Here is a 27273-nt window from a genome sequence, read left to right on the forward strand (position 1 = left end):
GTGATGCCCCGGGGCCTGCGGGTGAGGGCCCAGCCCGAGGAATCAGTCCCAGTTCATTTATATCATCTCCCTGCACAACAAACACTTCCTTTTGTTGCTAGGAAACAGGAAGTGTGCACCGTACAATGTCCTCCCCTCCACCATTCTCTGCCTGCTTCAGGTCCTCTCATTCCGGTGCCCGGCTCCAAGATGGCGGCGCGGCATTCAGCAGGAATGGAGCGCCAGGACACGGGATTGGCTGCTGGGTGACGGCGGGGGCGGACGGACCTATCAGAGGAGGAGAGGGCTGCCTTTACGCGTCACCCTGTGCGCCGCAGTCCTGTCTTCCTACTGGAAATATAACCCATAATGAAGCGTTCCGGGCGGCTGATAAACGCTCCCTGTACGCTGCTGGCGGCGAGTGGCTGCCGGCTGCGGAGCCCGGGGTGGTCGCGCTGGCTGCGGCTCCTCATATTTGCTGCATGTTGCTTCCTCCATCCCACTTCACGGCTCTTACAGGGGGAAGCTTATCGTGAAGCACTGTGAACTTCCGGCGTCGGCTCCTCCTCCAACCCCCAGGGTCCTAGGTCTGGTTATGTTCAGCTTTGTCTGTGCCTGAGAGCTCAGGCTGAGTGTGGGGTGCAGAGGGTGTCCCCAGCCATCAGGTAGGTCCCTGCATGTATTATATGTATAGTGCCCTCTGCTGGTGTATCTCCCACTGGGGCTGTATACTATGTGACATCATGTATACAGTAGATACATCCATACACTGTGGAAGTCCTTTAGTCCGGCGTCTTATGGTACATAATCCGCTATAACAACGGTTCTGTGCAGCTTTACGGATATTATCTGATAGACCGGAACTTGGCGGCTTCCCGACAGCCGATGACCCACAGCTCTGCCGCTTGTATCACGGACGTCATACATGTTACACGCGTGTGCAGGATGGGTTCCCATAGTCTGATAACCTGCGCCAGCTGTCCGGAGCATACTGGATTATCGGACCCTCTCCGCACAGTATGGCGGATGTCGTTGCGTTGACGGTTTAGTCAGGGTAAACTATCCTGAGAGCGCCGTGAACGTAGCCGCCATGCTGTATACACGCTGCCATATTTACGCTGGTTGTTGCCGCCCCCTTTCTTGGGTTTTGACTTCCCGCATTTTGAGGAGCCCTTTAAATTGTGCCGCCACTTTTGGTCCATCCCAGTGACCGCTTACAACCATATCTGTGCCCATACCGCGAGTAAATGGCGCGTACTCTCTCTCTCTCTTTTCTTTCCCCAGCCCCCCCATGATGTCTTCTGAGGAACCTGTAGGAGAGATCGAGGTGGCCATCGAGCAAGATCTTCAAGACTCTCCAAGATTCGTGCAGTGCGGCCGACGCTTCCGCTGTTTGACCTGCCGTAAAACCTTCCCCAACCAGCCCCGTGCCAAGCGCCACTGCCTGGCGCACCTCTCTGCCGATGACTCTCAACCTCCAACACCCAAGACCGCGGGGCCAAAGTGCGAGCAACGGCATCAGTGCGTGCACTGCGACAAGTCCTACAAGACCGCGTCATTGCTGAAGAGCCATGTCCGCAGCCACACGGGGGAGAAGCCGTTCGTATGTAAAGAGTGTGGACGATCCTTCATGCAGCCTATATGCCTGCGGGTACATATGGCCACCCACAGCGGGCAGCTCCCCTTCCAGTGCAGCCAGTGTGGAAAAGCCTACGCTACACCCTCAAAGTTGCGAATCCACGAGCGGCTGCACACTGGCGAGCGCCCGTTCTCTTGCCCTGATTGTGGGAAAGGGTTTGCAGACCCATCAGTTTTTCGGAAGCACAGGCGGAGCCATGCTGGCCTGCGGCCCTACCAATGCCAGTTGTGCCAGAAGTCCTATAGTGAGCTGAAGGACCTGAAGAACCATGAACGAAGCCACACGGGAGAGAAGCCCTTCCTGTGTTCTGATTGCGGTAAGGCGTTCTCCCGTGCGTCTTCTCTCACATGTCATCAGCGCATCCATGCCGCCGAGAAACCGTATAAGTGCCCCATATGCAACAAAGATTTTACCCAACTGTCTTCCTACCAGAGCCACCAACGCACACACTCCGGTGAGAAGCCTTACCTGTGCCCTCAGTGTGGTCGCATGTTCTCCGACCCATCTAGTTTCCGGCGACACCAGCGAGCTCACCAGGGTGTCAAGCCGTACCGATGCGACAAGTGTAGTAAACCATTCCGGCAGCCGGCTGATTTGGCAATGCATCAGCGTATCCATACAGGCGAGAGGCCTTTCCGATGTCCGGACTGTGACAAGACCTTTGTGGCATCTTGGGACTTGAAGCGGCACCGGTTGTCGCACAGCACAGAGCGGCCCTTCCAATGCATGGAATGTGGCAAAGGGTTTGCCGAACGATCCGGACTAAGCAAACACCAACGTTCTCACAGTGGAGAGAGACCCTACAAGTGTGAGGAGTGTGGGAAGACGTTCATTGTGTCTTCAAGTCTTCGGAAACATGAACGGACTCACATGAAACCCGATCAGGAAGCCAACAAGAAGAAAGAAGAGTCCACCACTTGTGACAAGTGTTCGCTAACCTTCCAGAGCGTGATGGACCTGAGGAACCATCAGAGAACCCACCCAGAGCTCAGACCGTTCCGTTGTGAGCAGTGCGAAAAGGGCTTTGTGGACAAAGCCGGACTGAAGAAGCACCAAAGGATACACAGCGATGTGCGCCCCCATATGTGCCAGCAGTGTGGCAAGGGCTTCCATGTCCCCTCGGACCTTCGAAAGCACCAGCGGACACATGCCAAGGATGTGAAGGGCAAGGAAGAGGAGGATGAAGAGGAGATCACCACGTTGACACTCCATCCGGCCTCTGTAGAGCCTCAGCCACTTTTCGATCCCCTGGTCTCCTTCTTGGAGAAAGTAGCTGAAGGGAACATGGAGGTGATAGAACAGTCGCCTACATCAAGCTGAATGTTCTTCAATGGCGGTTCTCTCGCACAAAGAACTTTACGTCTTCATGACTTAATGAGATTGCATAGACCCACCATGTCCTAAGCACAGAACAGGCGGCCACCTTGGAGCTGCGAATCAATCACTAATAGAAGGGACCTGGCGCCTTAATAATGTCCCTAGTTCAAAGTGAACAAACCAGTAGGTTTATCTCCCAAGATGGCCGCCTCTGCTCTGTGTCAACAGAACATTCACTTTCAGCTGAATTTCCCACTCCATCCCATTACATAATCTATGGGGGATACGATTCTGAGAAAGCCAAGGAATGTGTTAACGAGAATTATTGCACAGTAGGTCGGTAACTATTTTGTTAATGGCCTAGCTGCGTGTCTACGTGGTGATCGGGAAGACGCCTTTGCGCTGGATTGACAGACAGTAATGTGAAGCGGAGATTTGCACACATCGCCGACAATAACCAGAGGTCATGTGACCAGCATATAAGAATCAGTATTTTTTTTCCCAAAAATAATAAAAATTTTGCCTTCATTAAGCCGACCTTCGGAGCGGTGGACGCTTTGTAAGAAGAATTATTATTAGAATGCAAATATTATGGTAAACCAGGACCTCCGTGAATTTAAAGGAATACTCCCTATTATGTAATGAGTATCAGAGAGCTGAGAGCGTTCCCTGTACTAACAGAATCATATGTGTTTGACCCCCAAAAGTCAGTTCTGGGGGTACCAGCCGCAGGGAGATTTGTTGTTCTTGTGAGCATCCTGCAGGATTGATTGGTCATGTCTGCTCTGTAAATCCCTTGTCCATACAAAGCAGGCAAGACCAGTTGAACCAGGAGGCAGTCCATGTAACCAAGGCAGTATTCTGGGGTTATATTCTGACTGAAATACACTGTCTTACATAAAATAATTGGACCCCTGAGCAAGAATCAAAAGTAGTAATACTTAGTGGGGCTCCTTTGGCCCTAAAGACATCAGATGGTCTCCGTGGCATACTTTCTACTAACGTCTGATACACTTCAGTTGGTATTTCCCTCTATTCATCCTGTAAACATCTTTCGAGTTCTCTCACAGAAGATGGATTCTGTTCATATTTCCTGAGCTAACGTTTCAGTTCATCCCCAAAATGTTCAGGTTGCGATTCTGTACAGCCCAGTCCGATCGTGGAACATCCTCAAACCAACGTAAAGCAGTGTTGGATCTGTGACGAGGCGCGTTGTCTTGCTGGAAGTATGGCCGACCAATCCCAGAGAATTGTTACATTATCGGCAGCACATTATTGTCTAGATTCTCCAGGTACGCCGCCATGTTCATGGTTCTTGTCACTACAACCAACGGACCGAGACCATGCCATGTAACACCTCCCAGACCATAACGGGACCTCTGCGGTACTTAACTGTTGATACAACACACTCAGGCAGAAGATGTTCCCCATCATCCTCCACACCCAGGTACGTCCATCTGATGTGAACATGGAGTAGTGTGCTTCATCACTCTGTAGAACGTTCTTCCATTGCTCAACTGTCCAATGACAACGCTCCTTGCGTTGCATGTTATTTGTGCAAACTCGACATGTTTGCAGGATGAATTAAGGGAAATACTTCCTAATGTCTGATACACTTCAGCTGGTATGTCACAGAGAGCATCCAATGTCATTAGGGCCAAAGGAGCCCCAGTAAGTATTAACCTATGGGAATAAATACCACTTTTGATTCTTGCTCAGGTGTAGAAGCCGTGGAGTCATCTGCTTGACTTGTACTCGCTGTGGTTTCAAGTTGCCAGTAGAGATGATGCGTGGGAATTCCCATGTGGATACGTTGGCCGGGCTACAGCTTGTATGATCAATCATAGGGTGGAACGCGGTGTGGCTGGACGCATGCAGACAAGTATGGGGACCACGCGGTCATCATGCGGTGTTGACCACTGTTGGGCAGCATGTGTTTAGGTGCCCCATGACGGGAGGGCACGTTAAGGCTATGTTCACATTGGTGTATCTGCAGCAAAATGGCGTGTGGTAAACCCGTAGCACTTACAGCAGCGTAGCGGATGAGATCTTACTGAATCTCAGCCAAACGCTACAAAAAACCCCACTGTGTAAACTGACCCCCAATGCGAATTGCAGACCTACAGCGTGTCCCATTTACACCGGATTTGTGCGGTGGGTCTCACTCTTACACCCATAGGGGTGGAATCCGCGGTGGGTTTACCCTGCGGGATAAAACACCCAATCTGTACATGTGCTTAAGGTTCCTTTACACGTGGCAGAAGGTTCCGTGATGGAAATCCGCACGAGTCTGCGTGTCTTCATGTAGATTTTGTGGTGGAATTGAAAATGCAGAAATTCACGGCAAATCCGCCATGTTTGAAGCCATCTTGGAGTGCGCCTCCACCTGGATCCTGACGCCTCCCCACACACAGTTAGTTATGGCGCTGTTGGGGGACGTGACAGGGAGCCGGTGAGGTATTTTTATACTCTCCCGCGATCCAGCGGTGCCACCCCCCCCCCTCCCAACTATTCTCATGTCCCATGTCTGCACTCTCCCATAGACTTGTATAGCAGATTTCAGAGGGGGAGACCACTCGATTGCGGGAGCAGGTGAGTATAAAAAGCCATCCCCCGGGTCCCCGTCACGCGCGTCGGAGGATTACAAAATTCGTGCGAGATTCAGGCTTGTGGGAATGTAGCCTGAGGCCTCATGCAAACGGGCAAATTTTGGCTGCGGAATCCAGAGCGGGTGTCCGAACCAATAACCCTCCATAGCTGCAATGGAAGAGTGATTCTTCATGCACACGAGCGGATGAAAAATCGCAAGATGCTCCACTTTCCTGCGGTTTCTGCACAGACGGTTTCCGTGGAAGTCAATAGAAGCCATCTGACCCACAGACTTGCATTATTGCCTAGCGATAGTGTGGGAAAAACAAATATTTAAAAAAAAAAGCAAAATCTGTACGCTGCGATCATCCGGAATACAAAAAAGTCAAGGGACGCGGGGTCACAGGCCGGATTCTGCTGTGGGCTCCCGCATGCAGAATCCTGATCGCCCGTGTGAGACTGGCCGTACACGGAGCGAGAAGCTGCTCCGCAGTCGGCTGAGCGCTGCGTGTACACGGGCCAACAGTTGCTCGTTTGAGCGATTATTCAGGCGACTATCAGCCATGTAAAGGTACCTCTTGGCTGATATAGGAAGACATGAATTATATTCCCTTGTCCTACTCTAATGGCTGATAACAGAAAGTAATAGAGCCTATTCATCTGTACAACAAATGCCGAGATGATATTGGAAAATGGCCCCCCAGCTTGATGGTTCCATCCTATGATGGAGCTGAATGGCCCCCCTTTGACTATAATGGGGGTCCAGTTGCTTTCTGTCCGGCCTTTTGCTGGAATCCCCAGTATGATTTAGCACAGCTTGCGGCGCTTTTTCATTCCGTTTCCTAGTGGAGAGCAGCGAGAGGTTCTGAATGACCGCTGATGTGAATGAGCTGCCACTCTGTCGGCGTCATGCGCTATTACTGCATATTGCTGTTTGGGTGCCTGTATAAAGCATGCTCTGCCGTGGTGCATTGTGGGAGATGTAGCGTTGTTCTTACGTATATCTCGTGTTTGTACAGATTAAGACAGACGATGCGATCTATAGTCTGACGATGACATGAAAGCTGACTGCAGCTCTGGGTGTAACTGGAGTATAAGTTGTGATGTACCGGGGATCGATACAAGTAAGGCTACTTCACACGATTGTGAGACGGATGCCATTCTGTGACTGTATTATAGACATGTGTGTACAGACTTGTACTCATAAGACATGTCCATGCAGTTCAGCCTATTACACCCCCCACCCCAATGTTGATCCAGAGGAAGGCAAAAAAAAAATAAGGTAGGAGCCAAGTTAAGGGGAAAAAAAACCTCCTTCCCGACTCAAATCTGGCAACCAGAATAATCCCCAGATCACCGACCCTTCTGAAGTAATCAGGGATATAACATGTAATATTGTAAAACTCAAAGGCGTCCAGGAACCTCTTGTACTCTTATCGAATACACCATCACCCCAGCCTTAGGGAGAGAGTTCCATAGTCTCACTGCTCTTACAGTAAAGAACCCCCTTCTAAGTTGGTGTAGAAACCTTCTTTCCTCTAGACGTAGAGAGGGCACCCCCTTGTTACAGTCGCAGCCCTGTACGTAGTAAAATAAATGATGGGAGAGATCTCTGTGTTGTCCCCTGATATGTTTATACATAATTAGAGCGCCCCCTTGTTACAGTCCTGGGTATAAATAGATGATGGGAGAGATCTCTGTATTGTCCCCTGATCTGTTTATACATAGGTATTAGAGCGCCCCCTGGTTACAGTTCTGGGTATTAATAGATGATGGGAGAGATCTCTGTATTGTCGCCTGATGTTTATACATAGTTATTAGAGCGCCCCCTTTTTACAGTCCTGGGTATAATAGATGATGGAAGAGATCTCTGTACTGACCCCTGATGTTTATACATAGTTATTAGAGCGCCCCCTTGTTACAGTCCTGGGTATAAATAGATGATGGGAGAGATCTCTGTATTTCCAAATGAAATGTTCCCAATTTTGATGACCTCTCTGGGTATTGTAGTCCACCCATTCCATTTATTACTTTAGTTGCCCACCTTTGTACCCACTCAAGCTCTGATATGCCCTTCTTGAGTACCGCTGCCCAAAACTGTCCACAATATTCCATGTGTGGTCTGACACACATGTAAAGAAGAACAATGTTCCCCTCATGTGCCCCTAGACCTCTTCTGATGCCCCCCATGATCCTATTTGCCTTGGCAGCAGCTGCCTGACACTGGTTGCTCCAGTTAAGCTTACAGTTAAGTAACACCCCCCCCCAAGTCCTTCTCCCTGTCGGTGTCCCCAGTGGTTTCCCATTTAGTATGTAATGGTGACATGTATTTCCTGCCCATGTGCAGAACCGCACATTTATCCGTGTTACACCTCATCTGCCACTCTTCTGTCTAAAATCCCAAACGTATCCAGGATTCATTTGCTACAGTATACAGCTCTATATGTACTTGTATACAGCTCTATAGGTGCCTGTATACAGTCCTCGTGTTACTTTACATAGTTTTGTCCAGTAATCTCAATATTTGCAGATGACACAAACCTATCCCCCAATCCAGTGGAAGAGACCACATCATTATAGAGTGCTTGAAATCAATGGGCGCATCATGTGTATGTTTTTATTTGTGCTTGCAAATACACAGGGCATGCATGTGCAGAAAAAAGCAAAAACACAAACAAAAGCGCAGCACCCAATGTGCAACTACGCAGTAAAAAAGCACGCTATACGGCTGTGTGAAGGAACAAATGGTTTACCATCACAGAACTTAGTTCCCTTATAACCCAGGGGTGCGTGCCCTCAGGACCCGGCCATTAGTCAGAGCATTATAGATATGTGTTCAGGGCAGTAGACCCATCGTCCATAATACGGGGGCATTGCACTAGGGTGAAAGCAGCTTAAAGTAGAAGTGGGGCGGCGTTATATGAAGGCTTTTATGTAATTGATCAAAACTGGAAGAAACTCTGCAGATCTGTGATGTGATCACGCAGGTGAACCCTTCTCAAGCTAAGGGTTTAAAGGGGTTGTCTCGCGGCAGCAAGTGGGGTTCAGCACTTCTGTATGGCCATATTAATGCACTTTGTAATATACATTGTGCATTAATTATGAGCCATACAGCAGTTATTCACTTACCTGCTCCGTTGCTGGCGTCCTCGTCTCCATGGCTCCGTGTAATTCTGATGTCTTCTGGCGTTTTTAGACGCGCTTGCGCAGAAGGGCCTTCTGTCTGTGTTCTCTTCGGTCCGGCACCAGCGGCGTTCTGGCTTCGCCCCCTTCTACGCGTCATCGCGTACCTACGCCCCCGTCACGTGTGCCGATTCCAGCCAATCAGGAGGCTGGAATCGGCAATGGAACGCACAGAGCCCATGGTGCACCATGGGAGAAGACCCGCGGTGCACCATGGGAGAAAACAGCAGTGCATCCCTGGGAAAGGACCGGCGGCCATCTTAGGCAGAAGATTTTTTAAAGTCCTTATTTCGTCGGATCGGTGAGTAGCAAGCGGCTTAAAACCCGCTTTAAATTGCTATTTTATGCCAGGGGGGTGACAGGGGGAATGGGGTAATGTAAAATTTTGATGTTTGCCGCGAGACAACCCCTTTAAGGCCATATGTATGCACATAAGTGTCTCACTCTTAATGGTGCGATTTTTGCCTGCGCATACGACGTGTTTTTCAATAGGAAAATATAAAAATCTCACGACACTCACGTTTTACTTGCCTATGGGAAAGAACAGGCAAACTCCGAAATTGCAGGAAAAAAAATAGGATATGCTGCCGTTTTTCAGTCACACAGCATCCCTGCGAGAGAAAACTGCACATGTAAATAGACCCATTTAAAATAATGGCTTCTACTTTTGTGCATTCCACAACAAACAAAAAAAAACTTGCATGAGAAAACCAGCCCTGTAAATACGAACTAAGTTTCACAAAAGTCCATGGACGCTCTTGGTTTAGGATTAACTTTCATCTAGAGTTGTAGTCCATTTAAGATACATGATAAAGGCCCTGGTGGCCTAGGCCAGTGAGGGGGATCAAAGGGTAAAGGCCCTGGTGGCCTAGGCCAGTGAGGGGGATCAAAGGGTAAAGGCCCTGGTGGCCTAGGCCAGTGAGGGGGATCAAAGGGTAAAGGCCCTGGTGGCCTAGGCCAGTGAGGGGGATCAAAGGGTAAAGGCCCTGGTGGCCTAGGCCAGTGAGGGGAATCAAAGGGTAAAGGCCCTGGTGGTCTAGGAATTCTCTCGGATTGCAACTCCCTAAAAATGGATTTGGCACTTCCTATTGTATTTCACATGACTCAAGAAGGATTCTTGTGATACTACTGAGCGAGTGATCTTGCCCCTTTATATCCTCACACCCACTTCTGTAAACAGCCATCTTGAGTTTGTAAATCTTGATTTTGCCATTTGTTAAAACACAGCAGAGACTCCGATTTAAACATTAATAGTTTATTCAATACAAGATCCTTATAAAAAGAACACTGAGCGGAGCGGTCTGTACGAGGGCCGCGCTCCACGGCACAGGAAGAGTCCAGCATTAAACCCTGAAGACAGGAACCTGCGCTGTCACCTGGACATTCGGGAGATCTGGGTGTAGCCCGGGCAGTCGATGGGCACACAGTTTACCAGGACAAGAAGAGAAGATGGAGCCTCACCTGCCAAGAGCAAAGAAATGACTGCCATAGGTGGGGGTCATTACAAAACCAAAGTGCAAGCTCTTCTGGTGATGCCGCTGAGCCGGATTAGTGGACGGGGACAGATTTACCACAGTCTGTGGGTGGTAGGGTGATGCAGCAGACTACAGCTGGTCCGGGCTCCGGGCAGCAAAACTGGATGCAGCTAAAACAAATGGCAGTGACGGAGCGAACCTCCCACGCAATGTGACACGAACGTGTGCAGCTCACGGATGTGGAAGACCCATGACCCGGACCTTGTAACAAGAGGCGCACGTAAAACTCGCCCACTGATATCAATTACATGGTAAAAACACACAGAGAGTCCAGAAACAGTCAGGCACCAGCAGGGGGCAGTTCATGGATCCGACCTCCAGATCATATGTAGTGAGTTAGGGTTGGGCGATGGGGTCTATATGTGAGAGTAGTGGAGGCAGCACCCCCGGCACAGATATACACTGCAATGACATCTAGAACAGTAAAAAGTATAAGGCACACTAGGAAAACACACAGTGTCTGTATTAGTTCGGTTACCCTTCCCCAACCCCACCGGAGTCCACTGGTCCTGAATAGATAAATAGCACAGCTCAACCAGCAATGAGCCGATTCGGTGGCGGCCGCGGGATCAGGACGGCATTGCTGTGCCAACAGCACCCAGCATGATTCAGCTATATACGGGGAGGGGTCCACGCCTTCTCATATCCTCTCAGCCCGCGATGGACACGCCGATGATGATGGCAATGATAATGAGTAAAACGACCACGCAGATGGCGATGTAGATTTTCTTCTGCAGAGAGAAGAGATGGATGCGTAAACCGCGTCAGCACACAGGCTATAACACAAGTCAGCAGCTCGCTCTCACCTTACGGGCCTTCGTCCTGTTGTCCACCGCCTGCTCCAGCTGTTTCTTGGCTCTTTCCACATAATCCGTGGAATGTAAAATATTCTTCTCAATGCTGTCAATCGTCTCCCCCTGAGATGGGACAAGCGTCAAGAGAAAGTTGGGACAAAGCATAAAGAGAAGCACAGAAGATCCAGACAAAGGTATGTTTATAGCCGACCTCCACCCAACACCCTGACCACTCTCCTAAATAATGTAGTATTTCTGTGCTGGTTGTCAGCCCCATGCGTCACCTGCGCCTCCACCTCCATAGCCAGGTACGTGAACATATCGTGAAGTTCCACAATGCTCCTCTCCAGCTTCAGGATCTCCTCGTGACGAGTTTCAATTTCATTAAGTGCCTGTTTAGTGATCTGTGTGTCCTTCAGGATCTGCAGACAGAAGGCTACCGGTCACAAATCCTTGTTCACCTTCTATTGACCAACCCCAAAACACATGCAGCAAGCAGCCTCTCCTGTACTACCCAGCATCCTACACCAAAACAGGCCTACCTTTCCCATATAGCAACCTTCACCAATACCTCCCCACAAGCATGCAGGATTCCCCACCAATCAACACCATTCTTCTCAGCATCCTCCATCAATCAGCACCACCCCATCACCTTTCGCCAATTACCACCAATATCCTATCTCCAGCCTCCTCCACCAGCACTCTGCTCTAACCCTCTACAGGTCATCCCGATTCCCTCTAGCCCCTCGCTCACCAGTAAGCACCACTCCCCTCTGTCCCCTTGCACAAACTCCACCAATCAGCACCACCTTTCTCTGACCCCTACACCTTCTGTGAATCAGCACCTATCCCCTCCATCCCCTGCCTCCTCTACCAAAGCCCGCCGTAGCCCCTGCCAAACACCAGTCTTATCCTGCTTACATCTTCTGCCAACCACCACCACCACATCTAGCTAGCCTTCTGCCAAGATCCATCACTCCCCTCTAGCTTCTGCCAATCACCAACAACCCCTCTAGTCCCCGCACCCTCCACCAAAAAAGTTATACCAACCACAGCCAAGCACTAAGATCTCCCAGCAATTTCTTACAACTGTGACCTCCCCCCTTACATTGCAGGTAAATACGTCCGTCTGTCCGCTCTCCAGCATTTCATCAAACTGCTCGTCAGTAACGTTGGATCCAGCTGTGAAAAAAAAACAGGTTAGTTAAAGCGACCCTCGGGACCAGAAACAAAGATGGCTACACCAGCTTCTCTGACTGCCTGATGCACACTGTGCACTAGTATGCATCATTAGTCTAAAACACTACACCTGTCTTGATTGACCAGGTGAGCAGCATGTAGCCTCTAATGGTGTATACTATGCACAGTGTGCATCAGGTAGTCAGAGAAGCAGTTCGGCCATCTGTGTTTCTCCAGGACCGTAGGTTTACTTTAAAGATCTCCTCCACCTAAGAAAATACAGCCCCCCCCCCCCCCCCCCAAGCAGAAAAAGGCTATAGGTGACTATTCAGCCATGACTACTCCCCCCACCATACACAAGGCGTCTCCATCCATAGGCACTTACTGATCTGGAGCTGGCGCTTGATCCTCTTGACGTTGCTGTCTCTGTACTGGCTCTGCACCATGTTACACCGGTTTAGGATTTCGATGAATTGCTGCGAGAGGACCGCGTGCTGCAAGAAAAGAGACCTCTTAATAAACAAACCAGATTTCTCGCACCCCAAAGTAATGGAAAGATTTGGTGGGGAAAGGGGGAAGAACAGAACAAAAATCAGACTTGCATCTAGGATATCTACTGAGTAAGGGCAGATGAGAATACAAGATTTAGGATACAGTTTACTTTGACTTCCAACCCAAGTTCCATTAGGGATATACCTGAGTCTTCTTCATCCGCAGGTGGACCGACCTCCGGACCTCCTCCTCATCATCCTTTACCTCAATGACTGAAATATAAGGGGGAAACACAGCGAGATGGACACAAGAAGATACAGGAGGAGGGGAAGAGACTGAAGAACAATGATACATTCCCACACCCCAAAAGCCCCAACGTTAAAAAAAACCTGACTGGCCCATTGGCCCATTACCACTCAACAGCCCTAACCGCCTGATAGGTCCCAAACACCAGACTTAACCCCCAACAGGCCCAGCACCAATCCAGATTCCCCTACAGGTCCCAACCAACTCAACTGGTGCTCTTCCTTCTGACTGCCAAACCCCACAGGCGCCCCAAACGCCAGCTTTGACCTCAACCTCCCCAAGCCAACCCCCCCCCCCCAAACACCAGCCTTAGCTTCAACCTCCCCCAAGCCCACCAAATGCCAGCCATGACACCCCCCACCAGATGCTCCAAACACCAGTTCCCCCACCCCCCTTCAAAAGCCCCAGTCCTAACTTTCCACAAGCATCTACCAGCACTGACCCTAACACCCTACAGGCTGCACCGTCCCTCTGCAGCCCCAGTGCACTCACGCTTTAGTTTGCTGCGGATTTCCTTGGCTAATTCTTTGATCTCCTCCCGCAGAGACTGTAAATCTTTCTTCATATCTGAGAACAGACATAATTACCGGGATTAATTACATTCTGAGCACAAGATAAATCAGAAGTAGTGGGCGGGATGACCTGCGCCCGGGCAATACCCTGCACACGTGTACTAATAACCTACGGTCTGTCACTGCCAGTACGTGAGCTAGAAGCAGGTGTTGTGCGGGGTCATGTGATGCCCGGTCAGCTACTATGGGCTACTCAGGGCTCACTGGTCATTGCACTGAGGGCCAGTGGGCCGTTGCTGGCAGTGGTCATAGCAGTGTGCCCAGCCGGTCCGATCGTGTCGCTTACTCTCGTCCGGGAGCGGCTGGCTGAGGATCTTCACCTGACTGGCTTCCAGTTCGGTTACTTTGTTACTTAGGGTGGTCATAGATTTCCGGATCCCTTGGGTCTAATAAGAAGCAAGGGAACACATTAATGGCATGAGAACAAGAGATGCACCCCCTGCTGGTCACTTTATAACATCATATCAGTCCGTAACGAATGAAACCGCACTTTACCATCTGGAAGAACTGGTGGTCGGTCTCCGACTCATCACCGCCGGTATTCGGCATCGGGATGAAAACATTTTGCTCATCGGGCTCCGAGTCGCTCTCGCCCTAAAAACAACAAGGGGTCGCTGAGATGAAACCAGCCAGTAAGGGGAAGCCCACCAAAAAAGACGAACCCTCAGCCTTTACCACTATGGAGAACCACGATGATTGTGCGAAGCCCATCTGAGGACCCCTATTACTTTCCCTCTATGGCACTGGTTGGCGTTTTCTTAAAGGGCCAGTGTCCTGTGTTCTATAGATCTGATTTACTATATAATAAAAAGTTCTGCAACTTAATATACTTTGAGTTTCAAGATCTGCATTTGCTGTCAATGTATGAAAACATTATTAGCCTTGTAGAGGATGAATTTAGTAAGAGTGCCTTTACCCATAGCTTTCTCACTTAATGCCAACTCAAGAGACTTTTACATGGTCCGATGACTGGGTAAGAACATTAGTCTACCGATCATCGGACTATGTGAAGGTAACACTGATCACCCAACGAGCGTGTAAACGCTTGTTCGTTGGGCGATTACATCTTTCATTATCGTTGCCTACTTATATAAATGAGATATAAAATCACAGCAGGTCATATCGTTGGGCATTCCCTCGGAACGCCTCGTCCATTGTTTTCAATGGGGCCGGAAAACACCAGGTGCACGCGAGTGCGATGCGAGGTTTCCCACTGAAAGCAATGGGAAACACTTGGAGATCCTCCGATGTGGATGAAAGCCGTGCCAGAGGATCACAACTGTACTGAAGTGATGGGAGGCGTTTTTGATACAAACACACCTTGCATCCGTGGGAGATGGAATTGGACCGCGTGAAACTAGTCTAATGGCCATCAATCTCATTGATTGGCGCTCATTACATGGCTCAGATTGAGTGATGTATAATGACCCCTAATCCTTCAACTATGCAGATCTTGGATGTTTTTAAACCTTCCTTCTTCCCCTTGACATGAATACAAAGTCCATCATCTGACTTCCTCTAAGAGGCAGTAGGGGTCAAGTACTGGAGGACAAAACTTCTCACATCCAATCTATGAAGGTTTTTCTTTTTTCCTGTTATGTATGGGGTTTTCACAAGAAGAAGGAAGAAAAACTTCCTCCTGTCTACCAGAGCGTCACATCGTAAAGTAGAAAAGAAACCCAAGAAACATTCCAGATACAGAAAGGGCCTTTATACACGGCCGACAGCAGCTATTTAAAAACATGCGCCAATCTACTAGATTGGTGCCACTTTTAGACATGCCAATGCCGGCTGTACTGAAGAGGTTAATATGATATTTGCTCTCCTATACGGCGTCTTCCCCCTTCCTGGTCTGCCAACAAAAGATGGATTATTTTCCTGCAGCATAAACAACCCAAACAGTTAATGAAGGAGTATTTGCTCGCTCATCGACTGACTGGAGGTAGATTTTCACGGATGTGTAAGGGTTCATGCCAATCATTGGCTCAAGTAAAAGTCTCAAAGAAGGCCTATCCCATCCAATAAACTAAGTTATGGTCCTCATAGAACAGGCAGATGTACTTCTTATACTTACCCGGCTCCCCATTTCCTCACGGTCATCCCTAAAAGTCAACGAGCGTCTGCAAGGGTGACTCTTCTTCAGTCAGTGCGCTCCCATAAAGAACATTGTGAACATGCCTGCACTGAAGAGAAGAATCGCGCTCACTGGCCATGCTTCCAGGGGTGACAGCGTGGGAACGGGGAGCCGGGTAAGTATAAGGAGTGCACCCCTGCACTCCACGTTTCTTGTCTCGTAAGCACCATAACTTACTGGACGTAACAGGTTCCCTTTAAGGAAGGGTTTGTGGATGGTGAAATTCTGGTTTTCTCCAACTGCCCTAATTGAGGTAATCGTCCCTACAAACAGGTTTAATAGTTAAAAACCTAATTGCTATCTCAGATAGCAGTTTAAGAGGGGAACAAGTCACAGCAGGTCCACATCTGGACCACAGGCTTCATTTTGGAGCCGTCAGCACAAAATGCTGGACAAAACAGTGCAACTATAACCATCATTTATACAGAACAGAAAGCGAAAGGGAGAGATTAAGTTAAAACGGAACTCTATTAGGAAATTATGGCAGCAACAAATCTCACAGAAATGAGGACAGAGTTCACAGAAGGATGGAAACATGGTACTAATGAAAAACATTAGGGGATCAATGTTCTGCCAAGTCACATGGCTGTATAAGAAGGGCATGTTAGAGAGGCAGAGTCTCTCAGAAGCACAGAGGTCACCAATCTGTGAAAAACTGCTTCTGAAATTGTGGAACAATTTCAGAGAAATGTTCCTCAACATGAAATTGTGAAGACTTTGAATCTCCCACCATCTATAGTACATAATATCAAAAGATTCAGAGAATCTGGAGAAATTTATGTGCACAAGGGACAAGGCTGACGGCCAATATTGGATGCTTGAGATCTACAGGCCTCCAGGTGGCGCTGCATTACAAACAGGCATGATTCTGTAATGTAAATCGCTGCATTGAACACCGGTCTCCGTACAATCCACGAATGCAAGTTAAATCTGTATCATGCAAAGAAGCCATATACGAGGGGCTGCTGATAAGTCTTTGGCTTTACCAAGAAAGAAATGAGACAGGAAGATGAAACTTTCCATTTCTTCCCCAGCCTCTCCACTGAGGCCAACACACTTCTTACATCGGTATTCCAAGTTCTGTAAGCCTTGCAAAAAGAAGGATTTTGGTTGTGCCTCAAACCAGTCATCCGTAGCAGCCATGGCATCAGAAATGGTGTGAAAGTTAGTCCCCTTGAGGTGTTTCTTCAGGTTTGGACACAGATGATAGTCGGAGGGAGCTAGATCTGGTGAATAAGGTGGGTGGTCAACCAGCTGGAAGCCTAGCTCCACCAGTTTTGCCGTGGTCGCTTGTGCAGTGTGAGCGGAGGCGTTGTCTTGCAGGAACAAGATTCCTTTGGACAGCTTGCTGCACCTTTTGGCCTTCAGAGCTGCCTTCAATTGGTCCAAAAGTTCAATGTAAAACCTTGCATTGATGGTGGAACCATTGTGAAGGTCGTCCACTAGCAGCAGGCCCTCCTTATCCCAGAACACAGACGCCATCACCTTGGTGGCTGAGGACCCCTGTGCCTCCACTCTGACTGCTCCTTGGTTTCAGGGTCATACAAATAAATCCAGGTCTCATCCATAGTGACCAGTCGATCCAGGAAGTTCTATCAGTCCGGAAACGCTGACAAATGGACCGGGAGGTTTTCACTCGATGCTTTTCTGATCTATTGTCAAACATTTGGGGACTCGCTTTGCAGATGGCTTCTTCATGTTCCAATGTTCATGGATAATGACACAAACACGTTCCCCAGAAATCCCCATGATGTCTGCTAGTCCTGCAGCTGAGATTGGCCGATTCTCCAGTATGAGGTTGTGCGCAGCATCGACGATCTCCGGAACAACAACCTCTCTCGGTCGTCCAGGACGTTCCTCATCATTGGTGCTGAAGTGGCTCATTTTAAATTTGGCAACCCAGTTCTTAACTGTAGAATATGAAGGCCATTGATCCCCCAATGTCTGCGACATATCACCATGAATATCCTTCGCAGACTTTACTTGCAGAAACAAGAATTTTATCACTCCCCTCCTAGTTTTTGTGGCTGCACGAGTATACTGCATCCGGATGTCTTGCGTCTCCTTTCATGCATCTGCAGAGCTCTGCTACAGACTTGTTCTCAGCCTTCCTTACTTATCTAGTATAACACACGGATTTAGGTCAGTGGGGCTTTCTTTTGTCATTAAGACCCTCCTTTCTGGTTGCACTGAAATAAAGCCTAAATAAAAGATTTCGATATTTTTCAGACAGTGTCGCTCTCCATTCTCTTTGGGTTTGTCAAAAGGGGAAACCCAGTCTGCAAAGCTAATTTAGCAATGTTGTCACCTTCATGGAAACCGCCTTGTGTCTGGATAAAGACTGAAGATGCCTGCAAGACGCCGGGGAGCCGCCGATCAGACGCTTCACTAAGGGGCTCATCGTAAGGCTGCGTACAGCCGGCTGGTCTATGGAACGTAAAGCAGCGGAAGCGGGATGCCACAGCGGTGGGTTAAGTTTGCAGACCGTGGTCAACAGAATGAAAGATGCATCATCGTAGCGGGACCGGAGCCCGAAGACGGAAGTCGTAACACATAAGGAGGCGTGCAGCGACATGCAGATGCGGCTCCGCAGTCCGCCGCTGGCGCCACTCTGTACGGTCAGATCTGGATCCTCCAACGCCGATGGTGACAGTTTTACGTAGATCGGCTCAGGCTGGTTTGCTGTTACACCGTTCGTTGTGAAGACGGCCCCTCCACAACTACACGGTGTGATAAATGGCGCAGCGTGATGTTCAGCGACAAATCTACATTCAGTCTCCGTTATGATGATCGCGCAGTGAGGGTCCGGGAGCGATGTGGGTATCGGACTGATCCTTCCGCCACACCGCTCATCAGCGAGGAGTCATGGTCTGGATCAACAGCCGACTCCCTCCAGCGCACATCTGAGGCACACCTGCGGCACGTAGCTATCATGGCACGGTGCCACAACCGGCACTGGTAATCACCGCCATTAATATCACAGCTTGCAGAAATCCCCTAATTTAAACATCTCCATTATACAAGCAGTAGACACGCCCTACAGACTGGTGGATGGTACAGAACGTCTCGTACCAAGCTCCACCCTGCGGGCAGTGCCAGGCACACACCTACCTCCCGGACTTGCAATTTCAAGAATCAACCTGCAAGGAAATTTCTGAAAATGGGATTTTTTTTGATAAATATGATGAATGATTTATTTTTTCATAGAGTTCAATAGTGGCCATTGTAGGGGAAGTTACCAAGGAGCGGGGTCGCTCTTATCAGGGCGGTTGCCCTAACTGCAGGTAGCAAGTGGTTGGGTGTAAATAGGGATAGCAAACTCAGGGTTCTTATACCCGGGCCGCTCATCAGTCAGACTCTCGCTGGATCACAGGAACCTTATTACTTAGTGTCTGTATTATATATAATCTGTTTTAATAGCCCTCTGCCCCCCCATGTTTTATTCCTTTCCGCTAATATGCTGTCACCCCCTGGCGCTGTGCAGGGAAGCCGCTCCATTCTGCAGACAGCTTCTTCCTTTGCAGCGCTCCCCGCCAGACCCATCGCACTGCCGGGCTCAGGGCATTGGGGCTGTGCCATGTAGTAGTGTACACCGGTGCACCGAGCCGCTGACAAAGCAACAGGGCCAGCGGGGAGCGAGCACTGCCGGGGTAGAAGTCGTCAGCAGAGCAGTGCCGGTGATGATGGCGTATGAATGGGATGAGAGTAATACACAGGATGGCGGGTGGCAGAGCAGTGCCGGGGATGATGGTGTATGAATGGGATGGGAGTAATACACAGGGTGGCGGGTGGCAGAGCAGTGCCGGGGATGATGGCGTATGAATGGGATGGGAGTAATACACAGGGTGGCGGGTGGCAGAGCAGTGCCGGGGATGATGGCGTATGAATGCGATGGGAGTAATACACAGGGTGGCGGGTGGCAGAGCAGTGCTGGGGATGATGGCAGATGAATGGGATGGGAGTAATACACAGGGTGGCGGGTGGCAGAGCAGTGCCGGGGATGATGGCAGATGAATGGGATGGGAGTAATACACAGGGTGGCGGGTGGCAGAGCAGTGCTGGGGATGATGGTGTATGAATGGGATGGGAGTAATACACAGGGTGGCGGGTGGCAGAGCAGTGCCGGGGATGATGGCGTATGAATGGGATGGGAGTAATACACAGGGTGGTGGGTGGCAGAGCAGTGCCGGGGATGATGGTGTATGAATGGGATGGGAGTAATACACAGGGTGGCGGGTGGCAGAGCAGTGCTGGGGATGATGGTGTATGAATGGGATGGGAGTAATACACAGGGTGGCGGGTGGCAGGGCAGTGCCGGGGATGATGGTGGATGAATGGGATTGGAGTAATACACAGGATGGCGGGTGGCAGAGCAGTGCCGGGGATGATGGCGTATGAATGGGATGGGAGTAATACACAGGGTGGCGGGTGGCAGAGCAGTGCCGGGGATGATGGCGTATGAATGGGATGGGAGTAATACACAGGGTGGCGGGTGGCAGGGCAGTGCTGGGGATGATGGCAGATGAATGGGATGGGAGTAATACACAGGGTGGCGGGTGGCAGGGCAGTGCTGGGGATGATGGCAGATGAATGGGATGGGAGTAATACACAGGGTGGCGGGTGGCAGAGCAGTGCTGGGGATGATGGCAGATGGATGGGAGTAATACACAGGGTGGCGGGTGGCAGGGCAGTGCTGGGGATGATGGCAGATGAATGGGATGAGAGTAATACACAGGGTGGCGGGTGGCAGAGCAGTGCTGGGGATGATGGCAGATGGATGGGAGTAATACACAGGGTGGCGGGTGGCAGAGCAGTGCCGGGGATGATGGCGGATGAATGGGATGGGAGTAATACACAGGGTGGCGGGTGGCAGGGCAGTGCCGGGGATGATGGCGTATGAATGGGATGGGAGTAATACACAGGGTGGCGGGACACAGGGGGCTCCTAAAGAGAAGTTATGCTAGTGACATTTATTAGTAAACTACAGTACATGAAGAGAACAGAGTCTGCAGCAGTGCACGCTGGGACATGTAGTCCTACAGCACTGAGCAGTGCATGCTGGGACATGTAGTCCTACAGCTACATGGAGTCTGTGGAAAGTCTGCTGAGCTCGCTGTTCCTTGTAGTCCCCCCGCAGGCTGCACTCACCGGGTTCAGCTCCTTGGTCCGATCCCTCATTCTGCCTCCGGGTACTCAGCCTCTCCTCTCCCAAAACACTTCTTACAACTTTCGGCTACTTCCACCTGTACTGCGCATGCTCCGTCCCCCGCCACGCCCACTGCACCCTTCCTGCCGCAGAAGGGTCATAGAGGAGAGCAAAAACGGGAAAGGAGGGGCGGCGCGTGGCATGCCGGGGTAGTGGAGGACCGCAGCGCTGACTATACAAAGCGGTTATAGAGGAGGTTCACAGAAGTCGCAAGTGGCGGTACGCGCCGGTTTCGTCCGTTTTTTTGGACAGCCCAGTGTACGTGCCACGGATGAGCACACGCAGTGTGAACGGTCCCGAGCTGCGGTGAAGTGTCCGGGCCGCATTGTGCCGCGGGGCGCAGCCAGATCCGCAGCGGCAGGACTTCACAGCACAATCTAGCGGTCTGACTGCGGATTTTGATGCGGAATTGCCGCAGGTTTGAAGCCATCTACAATTTCGCATCAAAAAGTTGCATCGCATGAAAGCTGCGTTCTTGTGCGACGCAACGGAAAGGAGGGAAACGTGGGCGACCAAATCTCACCCATAGAGCGTGCAGGCGCCTGCAGAACCCCACAATGTGGAGGACCGCGCTGTTCCTGTGATGTTCTTTAAGCATCCTCTCGCACCACGGACGCCCGCGTTTAAGTCGCCGAGGAAATCGCGCATTTCTTTAGGGTGTAAGCCAATAGGACTTTCTAAGGTAAAAATCACATCAGAAGTCAAGTTTTTTTTTGCGTTGCCATAAAGCAGGCTGCATAGGGAAAGATGGGAGATGAACAGAACGCAGAAAGGTCGGGCGCGCCGCAAATTTATTTTTCACTCAACACCGCAAGAGTGAAAATATCGCAGATGGAAAGGAGGGCGCTGCGAATCCCTGCCTCCATAATCTGCGCTTCACTGATTATTGCATCACGCAAAACTCACACAATTCTCTCGTCCGCGAACCACCCTGCGGTCTCTCTCACACAAGCGTCGCTGTACAAACAATGACACATCTATAGCGCCCGCGGCCTCCTGCAGGTTGTCTCAGACGAATGATTTTTTGACAAGCCTAAAAAAAAAATCGCATTTCAAAAGATTTCTCTCCACCAAAATATAGGACTTGTCCTATTTTATGATGGCACAGCGCCCGCGGCTCCATAGAGCCGTATGGGAGACCAGGCAAGCTGTCCGCAAAGGGAGAGGAAGGGAGGTCCACGCTGCAGGGATAAGGGCAATCCCTATGGTGGGGACTCTCTTCATCCCCGCGGGACTCCCTTCATCTTCGCAGGGATTCCATTCATCTCCATGAGGACTCCCTTCATCTTCACAGGAATTCCCTTCATCCCCGCTGGACTCCCTTCATCTTCGCAGGGATTCCCTTCATCCCCGCGGGACTCCCTTCATCTTCGTAGGGATTCCATTCATCTCCATGAGGACTCCCTTCATCTTCGCAGGGATTCCCTTCATCTGCGCAGGGATTCCCTTCATCCCCGCAGGACTCTCTTCATCTTCGCAGGGATTCCCTTCATCTTCGCAGGGATTCCCTTCATCTTCGCAGGGATTCCTTTCATCACCATGAGGACTCCCTTCATCTTCGCAGGGATTCCATTCATCTCCATGAGGACTCCCTTCATGTTCGCAGGGATTCCATTCATCTCCATGAGGACTCCCTTCATGTTCGCAGGGATTCCATTCATCTCCATGAGGACTCCCTTCATCTTTGCAGGGATTCCCTTCATGTTCGCAGGGATTCTCTTCATCCCCGCAGGACTCCCTCCATCTTCGCAGGGATTCCTTTCATCTCCATGAGGACTCCCTTCATCTTCGCAGGGATTCCCTTCATCCCCGCAGGACTCCCTTCATCTTCGCAGGGATTCCCTTCATCCCCGCAGGACTCCCTCCATCTTCGCAGGGATTCCCTTCATCCCCGCAGGACTCCCTCCATCTTCGCAGGGATTCCTTTCATCTCCATGAGGACTCCCTTCATCTTCGCAGGGATTCCCTTCATCCCCGCAGGACTCCCTTCATCTTCGCAGGGATTCCCTTCATCCCCGCAGGACTCCCTTCATCTTCGCAGGGATTCCCTTCATCCCCGCAGGACTCCCTTCATCTTCGCAGGGATTCCCTTCATCCCCGCAGGACTCCCTTCATCTTCACAGGGATTCCTTTCATCTCCATGAGGACTCCCTTCATCTTCGCAGGGATTCCCTTCATCCCCGCGGGACTCCCTTCATCTTCGCAGGGATTCCTTTCATCTCCATGAGGACTCCCTTCATCTTCGCAGGGATTCCCTTCATCTTCGCAGGGATTCCCTTCATCTTCGCAGGGATTCCCTTCATCCCCGCAGGATTCCCTTCATCCCCGTGGGACTCCCTTCATCTTCGCAGGGATTCCCTTCATCTTCGCAGGGATTCCCTTCATCTCCATGAGGACTGCCTTGATCTTTGTAGGGATTCTCTTCAAACCTTTTTTGGTTTGTTTAGATTTCCCCCGCCATTGCTTAGCGGTGACGCAGCTGCCCACCGCCTGTACACAATGTAGTTCTGTATATCCGCTACTATACAGCACAATGGGCTCTTATGTCACAGATTCCGCGGTAAAATAGAACCTGCTAATGTGAGAGGCACTCTGTAGTCGAATGCATTTGTGTGATCCGTGGATCAATCACTCACGGAATCCGCAATTACTATCCGCTTCTGTGAGCCTGGCCGTAGGACTAGAGATGAGCGAGCGTACTCACTAAGGCAAGCTACTAGAGCGAGTAGTGCCTTATGTGAGTACCTGCCCGCTCGTCTTAAAAGATTCGGGTGCCGGCGGGGAGTTGCGGGAGTGAGCGGGGAGGAGCAGGGCGAGAGAGTGAGAGATCTCCCCTCCGTTCCTCCCCGCTCTCCCCCGCCGCTGCCCGCCCCCTGCGGCACCCAAATCTTTAGAGACAAGCGGGCAGGTACTCGCTCGAGTATTTTGCCTTAGCGAGTACGCTCGCTCATCTCCACTTAGGACTTATTCACACGGCCGTATGCGTACAATGCCGCGGGTCTCCCACATTACAGCCCATACGCTCTGCTGGCAGAGACCGCGTATGTCTGTGTATGGCGCTACGCGGATGCAGGGCATTTGTATCTCAAAACCTCCTTGCATCATTTTGGGATAGTAGGGGTCCCCCGCCGTATCTTACAGCGCAGGATCGTAGAGTTTCTCCCATTGATTTCAATGGGGAAACCTTGCGAGCACCTAGCATGGGGCCCAATGCTGCCGTCGGCCCCGTTAAAAACAATGGGCGATGCAAGACCAAGGCCAACGATAGGCTGTATGATACAATGTGGGGAAAAAGGTCAGGAGGGGTGTCGTGTCTCCTTAAGGAGAGCACCCAAAAAGTGTGTGGGGACACCTAGGGGGTGAGTGGGTCAGGGGGTGGTATAGTCTCTCCCCAAGGAGAGCACCCAGAAGTGGTGTGGGGACACTTAGAAGTGAGGAGACTTATAAGGCCTTGCTAGCTCCTCTGGGTAATCTATGCAAACAAGGAAGATGGAGAAACACCTCTGCAGCGCCACCTATTGGATGGTAGCATTCCTTACAAATCAATGTGACTTTCAAAGACTTTTCAGGTCTTAAAAATGATTGGGAATGGCTTGGTTTCATATTCCCAATCATTGTTAAGACTTCTTAGAAAGTCATATTGATTTGTAAGGAATGCTACCATCCAATAGGTGGCGCTGCAGAGGTATTTTTCTATCTTCCTTCTTTACCCCATTCGAAAGAATAGTGTTCATATTCATGCAAGATTTGTGCACACAAATGGGTCAGGAATCAAATTTTTCTCCTTAGGGACAGCACCTAGACGGTGAGTGAGGAGACTTCTAAGGCCATTCATGATCCTCTGGGTAATATGCAAATAAGCAAGATGGATTAATACCTCTGCAGCGCTACCTATTGGAAGGCAGCATCCCTGCAAGTCAATGATTGACTCTTTATACAAGCCTTGTAACAATGATTGGGAATTGAAAGTCAAACCAGAATCTATACATACACAGCTGTTTCGGGGTGTTTGCTCTCCCTAAGGAGAAAAAACAGTGTTCCTAACCCACATCACAGGCCTCTAGCTAACCAAGCCAAAAAACTAGTGCATACTGATGAGGGGCAAACCTCCTGAAACAGCTGTCTGTGTATGGATTCTGGCTTGGCTTTCAATCCCCAGTCATTGTTACAAGGCTTGTATAAAGAGTCTGACATTGATCTTGCAGGAATGCTGCCTTCCAAAAGGCAACAAACAAATCGTGTGTGATTTTCTTGGCTGTGTGGAAACAGCCTTAAACTCTTTTTTTTCCCTCTAAAACCTAAATATTGATAATATTATTCCACTGGTCTGAATGCAGCACTAGCCGGCAAGATGGCATCGAATGGTATATATTAGAAGAGTGGTGACGGATAACTCAACTTCCGATCTCTGAAATCGCCACATGGCTTGTACTGCAATTGCAACGGAAATCCCACTGCATGTGCGGCCCGTCTGAAGGCACCTTGACAGCCCCCATATACCTTGCCTTGTTGGAACATTTTCTGTGCCCCTAAATAGTCGATCTCCAACCTAATATCTTCTACCAGCAAGGTGGGGTTCCCTACATTGGAGGATGGATGTTCGACGTTCCCTCAATAACACCTTCCCAGATGGCTGGATTGGGCTGAAGGACCAGTTTGGTGGCCGCCCCGTTCCCCAGATGGCACTCCCTTCCTCTGTGTATTTGCCACTGCAGTAAATGATGTCCCAGAGTTGCCAGCCGGCATCTGTGATACGATGTGACATTGCCCACGCTACCAGTGGGGCATGCAGAGCTGTTAGTTTGTGCGGAAAAAAGTCTTGAGTTGTTCTTTCATGTTCTGCAGTTTCGTTTTCCTATCATTCATACTTTCTGCTCCGTGATCTGATAACATATGAGAGGTGTGATAGGAACGCCCTGTATGACGGGAAGCGCCCAACCCTTCCTCTGGCTCTCCAAACAGCCACAGTACAGGAACCAGTAACACTTTTCAGTTCTGGTCTGACTTAGGGCACATTCACACCAGCGCCTGCGATTCTGTCTATTTCCATTGTTCGGCTCCATCCTCAGAGACAAACAATGGAAATACCAAAAACCACGGATCCGAAAAATGCCAGACTCAAACAGCCGGACCCTATTGGCTATGACGACTATAACAGGGTCAGGCCGGCTTCCAGTGGTTCAGCCAGCATTTTATGCCAGAACCTTCAGCGCAGACGAGAACGTGGCCTTAGTTGTGAATGAGCAGAGTGGGATACCCGATAGTGAGATCCGGCTCTGCCAGCAGCTGCATCCGCACGTACCTGCTCTGTTGAGAATCTGTACTGCGGATGGTCCTGGTGGCTCGCCATCGCACATGCACAGTACAGATTGTTTTTTCCCCGACGAAGTGGAATCCGTGACATGTCCACAATGTTCGTTGCAGACTGGCCGTGGATCTGACAGCTTCCATTGACTTCAAGAGGCCTAAAGCAAATTACAGATTATTATCTGGGGAAAAAATGTAAATTGAAATTTTTTTAGTGCCATATAAAAACATTAAAAAGTTATACTACTCCGATCCCTGCAGCTCCTGGTACAACGACGGCTGATCCCCACTGCACTCCTCCTCCAGCTCCAATGATGACATCCCATCATTAGGTCATGTGACCAGTACAATCAATTCTCGGCTGATCCTGAGTTACATACAGCCAGTAATTGACTTCAATGGTCACATGACCCCATGACTGGACGCCATCGCTGAAGCCATGAGTGCTGTGGGGATTGGGTGAGTATGACTATTTTTATACAGCACTGAGCAGGATTTTTTTTTTCTCCCAGACTGTCGCTTTAAACCTGAACCAAGAATGAAAAGTGATGATACATAATAAAGTAGCTTAGTGAATTATAAAGTAAAGGCCCATTTACACGGAGCGATGATTGCTCAAAAATCGCTAAAAAGCGATTGTTTGAGCGATAATCGTTGCGTCTTTTCGTGCACTTTTCGCGCATTGCTTGCTAATCGTTAAATTTAAGCCAGCTTAAAAATTGTTGTGTAGCATTGTTTTCCGTCGGAGAACAAATGAACTGAAAGCAGATAAGAGCCCCCGGGCTATTAACTGCTTTCAGCTAAAGGCTTCATTTGCTTAAGTAGCTGAGTAGCTACTTAATAGTTTATGCAAAATGATTGTGCAAAGCTGTCACTCATACTGTCATTGGAGCGATCATCACTCCGTGTAAATGGGCCTTTCCACAAACATCGTGGGGCAGATTTGCTATTCAAAGTATGACAGCTTTCTGGTGCAATGTGCAAAACTGTCTTCTGTGCTTTGCACCACATTTATTATGTGTTTTTAGAAACTTTCAGACA

At 49.8% G+C, this 27273-nt stretch overlaps 2 protein-coding genes across 2 annotated transcripts; one reads left to right on the forward strand and one right to left on the reverse strand.

The window, feature by feature from the left end:
* Window positions 1-320: 320 nt before the first annotated feature.
* ZNF668 (zinc finger protein 668) lies at window positions 321-3472 on the forward strand. The gene is made up of 2 exons (XM_066576959.1): window positions 321-644; window positions 1264-3472. Exon 2 carries the CDS (start codon window positions 1271-1273, stop codon window positions 2936-2938), a length of 1668 nt encoding a protein of 555 aa, XP_066433056.1. The 5' UTR covers window positions 321-644; window positions 1264-1270; the 3' UTR covers window positions 2939-3472.
* A 6474-nt stretch (window positions 3473-9946) lies between these two features.
* STX4 (syntaxin 4) lies at window positions 9947-20995 on the reverse strand. Its single transcript, XM_066576960.1, has 10 exons — window positions 20868-20995; window positions 14081-14179; window positions 13872-13971; window positions 13506-13580; window positions 12912-12979; window positions 12601-12709; window positions 12145-12218; window positions 11321-11458; window positions 11049-11159; window positions 9947-10973 (listed from the first exon to the last, which is right to left on the reverse strand). The coding sequence occupies exons 1-10, from the start codon at window positions 20895-20897 to the stop codon at window positions 10893-10895; spliced, it is 885 nt and encodes a 294-aa protein (XP_066433057.1). The 5' UTR covers window positions 20898-20995; the 3' UTR covers window positions 9947-10892.
* Between the last annotated feature and the right edge of the window lie 6278 nt (window positions 20996-27273).

Source organism: Eleutherodactylus coqui, chromosome 8 (assembly GCF_035609145.1).
Source record: "Eleutherodactylus coqui strain aEleCoq1 chromosome 8, aEleCoq1.hap1, whole genome shotgun sequence".
NCBI lineage: Eukaryota > Metazoa > Chordata > Amphibia > Anura > Eleutherodactylidae > Eleutherodactylus > Eleutherodactylus coqui.

Bases quoted from the DNA above. Each gene is read 5' to 3' on its own strand.
- ZNF668 (XM_066576959.1), top strand. From the start codon at position 1,271: ATGATGTCTTCTGAGGAACCTGTAGGAGAGATCGAGGTGGCCATCGAG.
- STX4 (XM_066576960.1), bottom strand. From the start codon at position 20,897: ATGAGGGATCGGACCAAGGAGCTGAACCCG. The intron at 12,980-13,505 runs GTGAGTGCACTG...CTTATATTTCAG, and splicing joins AATCCGCAGCAAACTAAAGC to TCATTGAGGTAAAGGATGAT. The intron at 12,219-12,600 runs GTAAGTGCCTAT...TTTTTTTCACAG, and splicing joins CAAGCGCCAGCTCCAGATCA to CTGGATCCAACGTTACTGAC.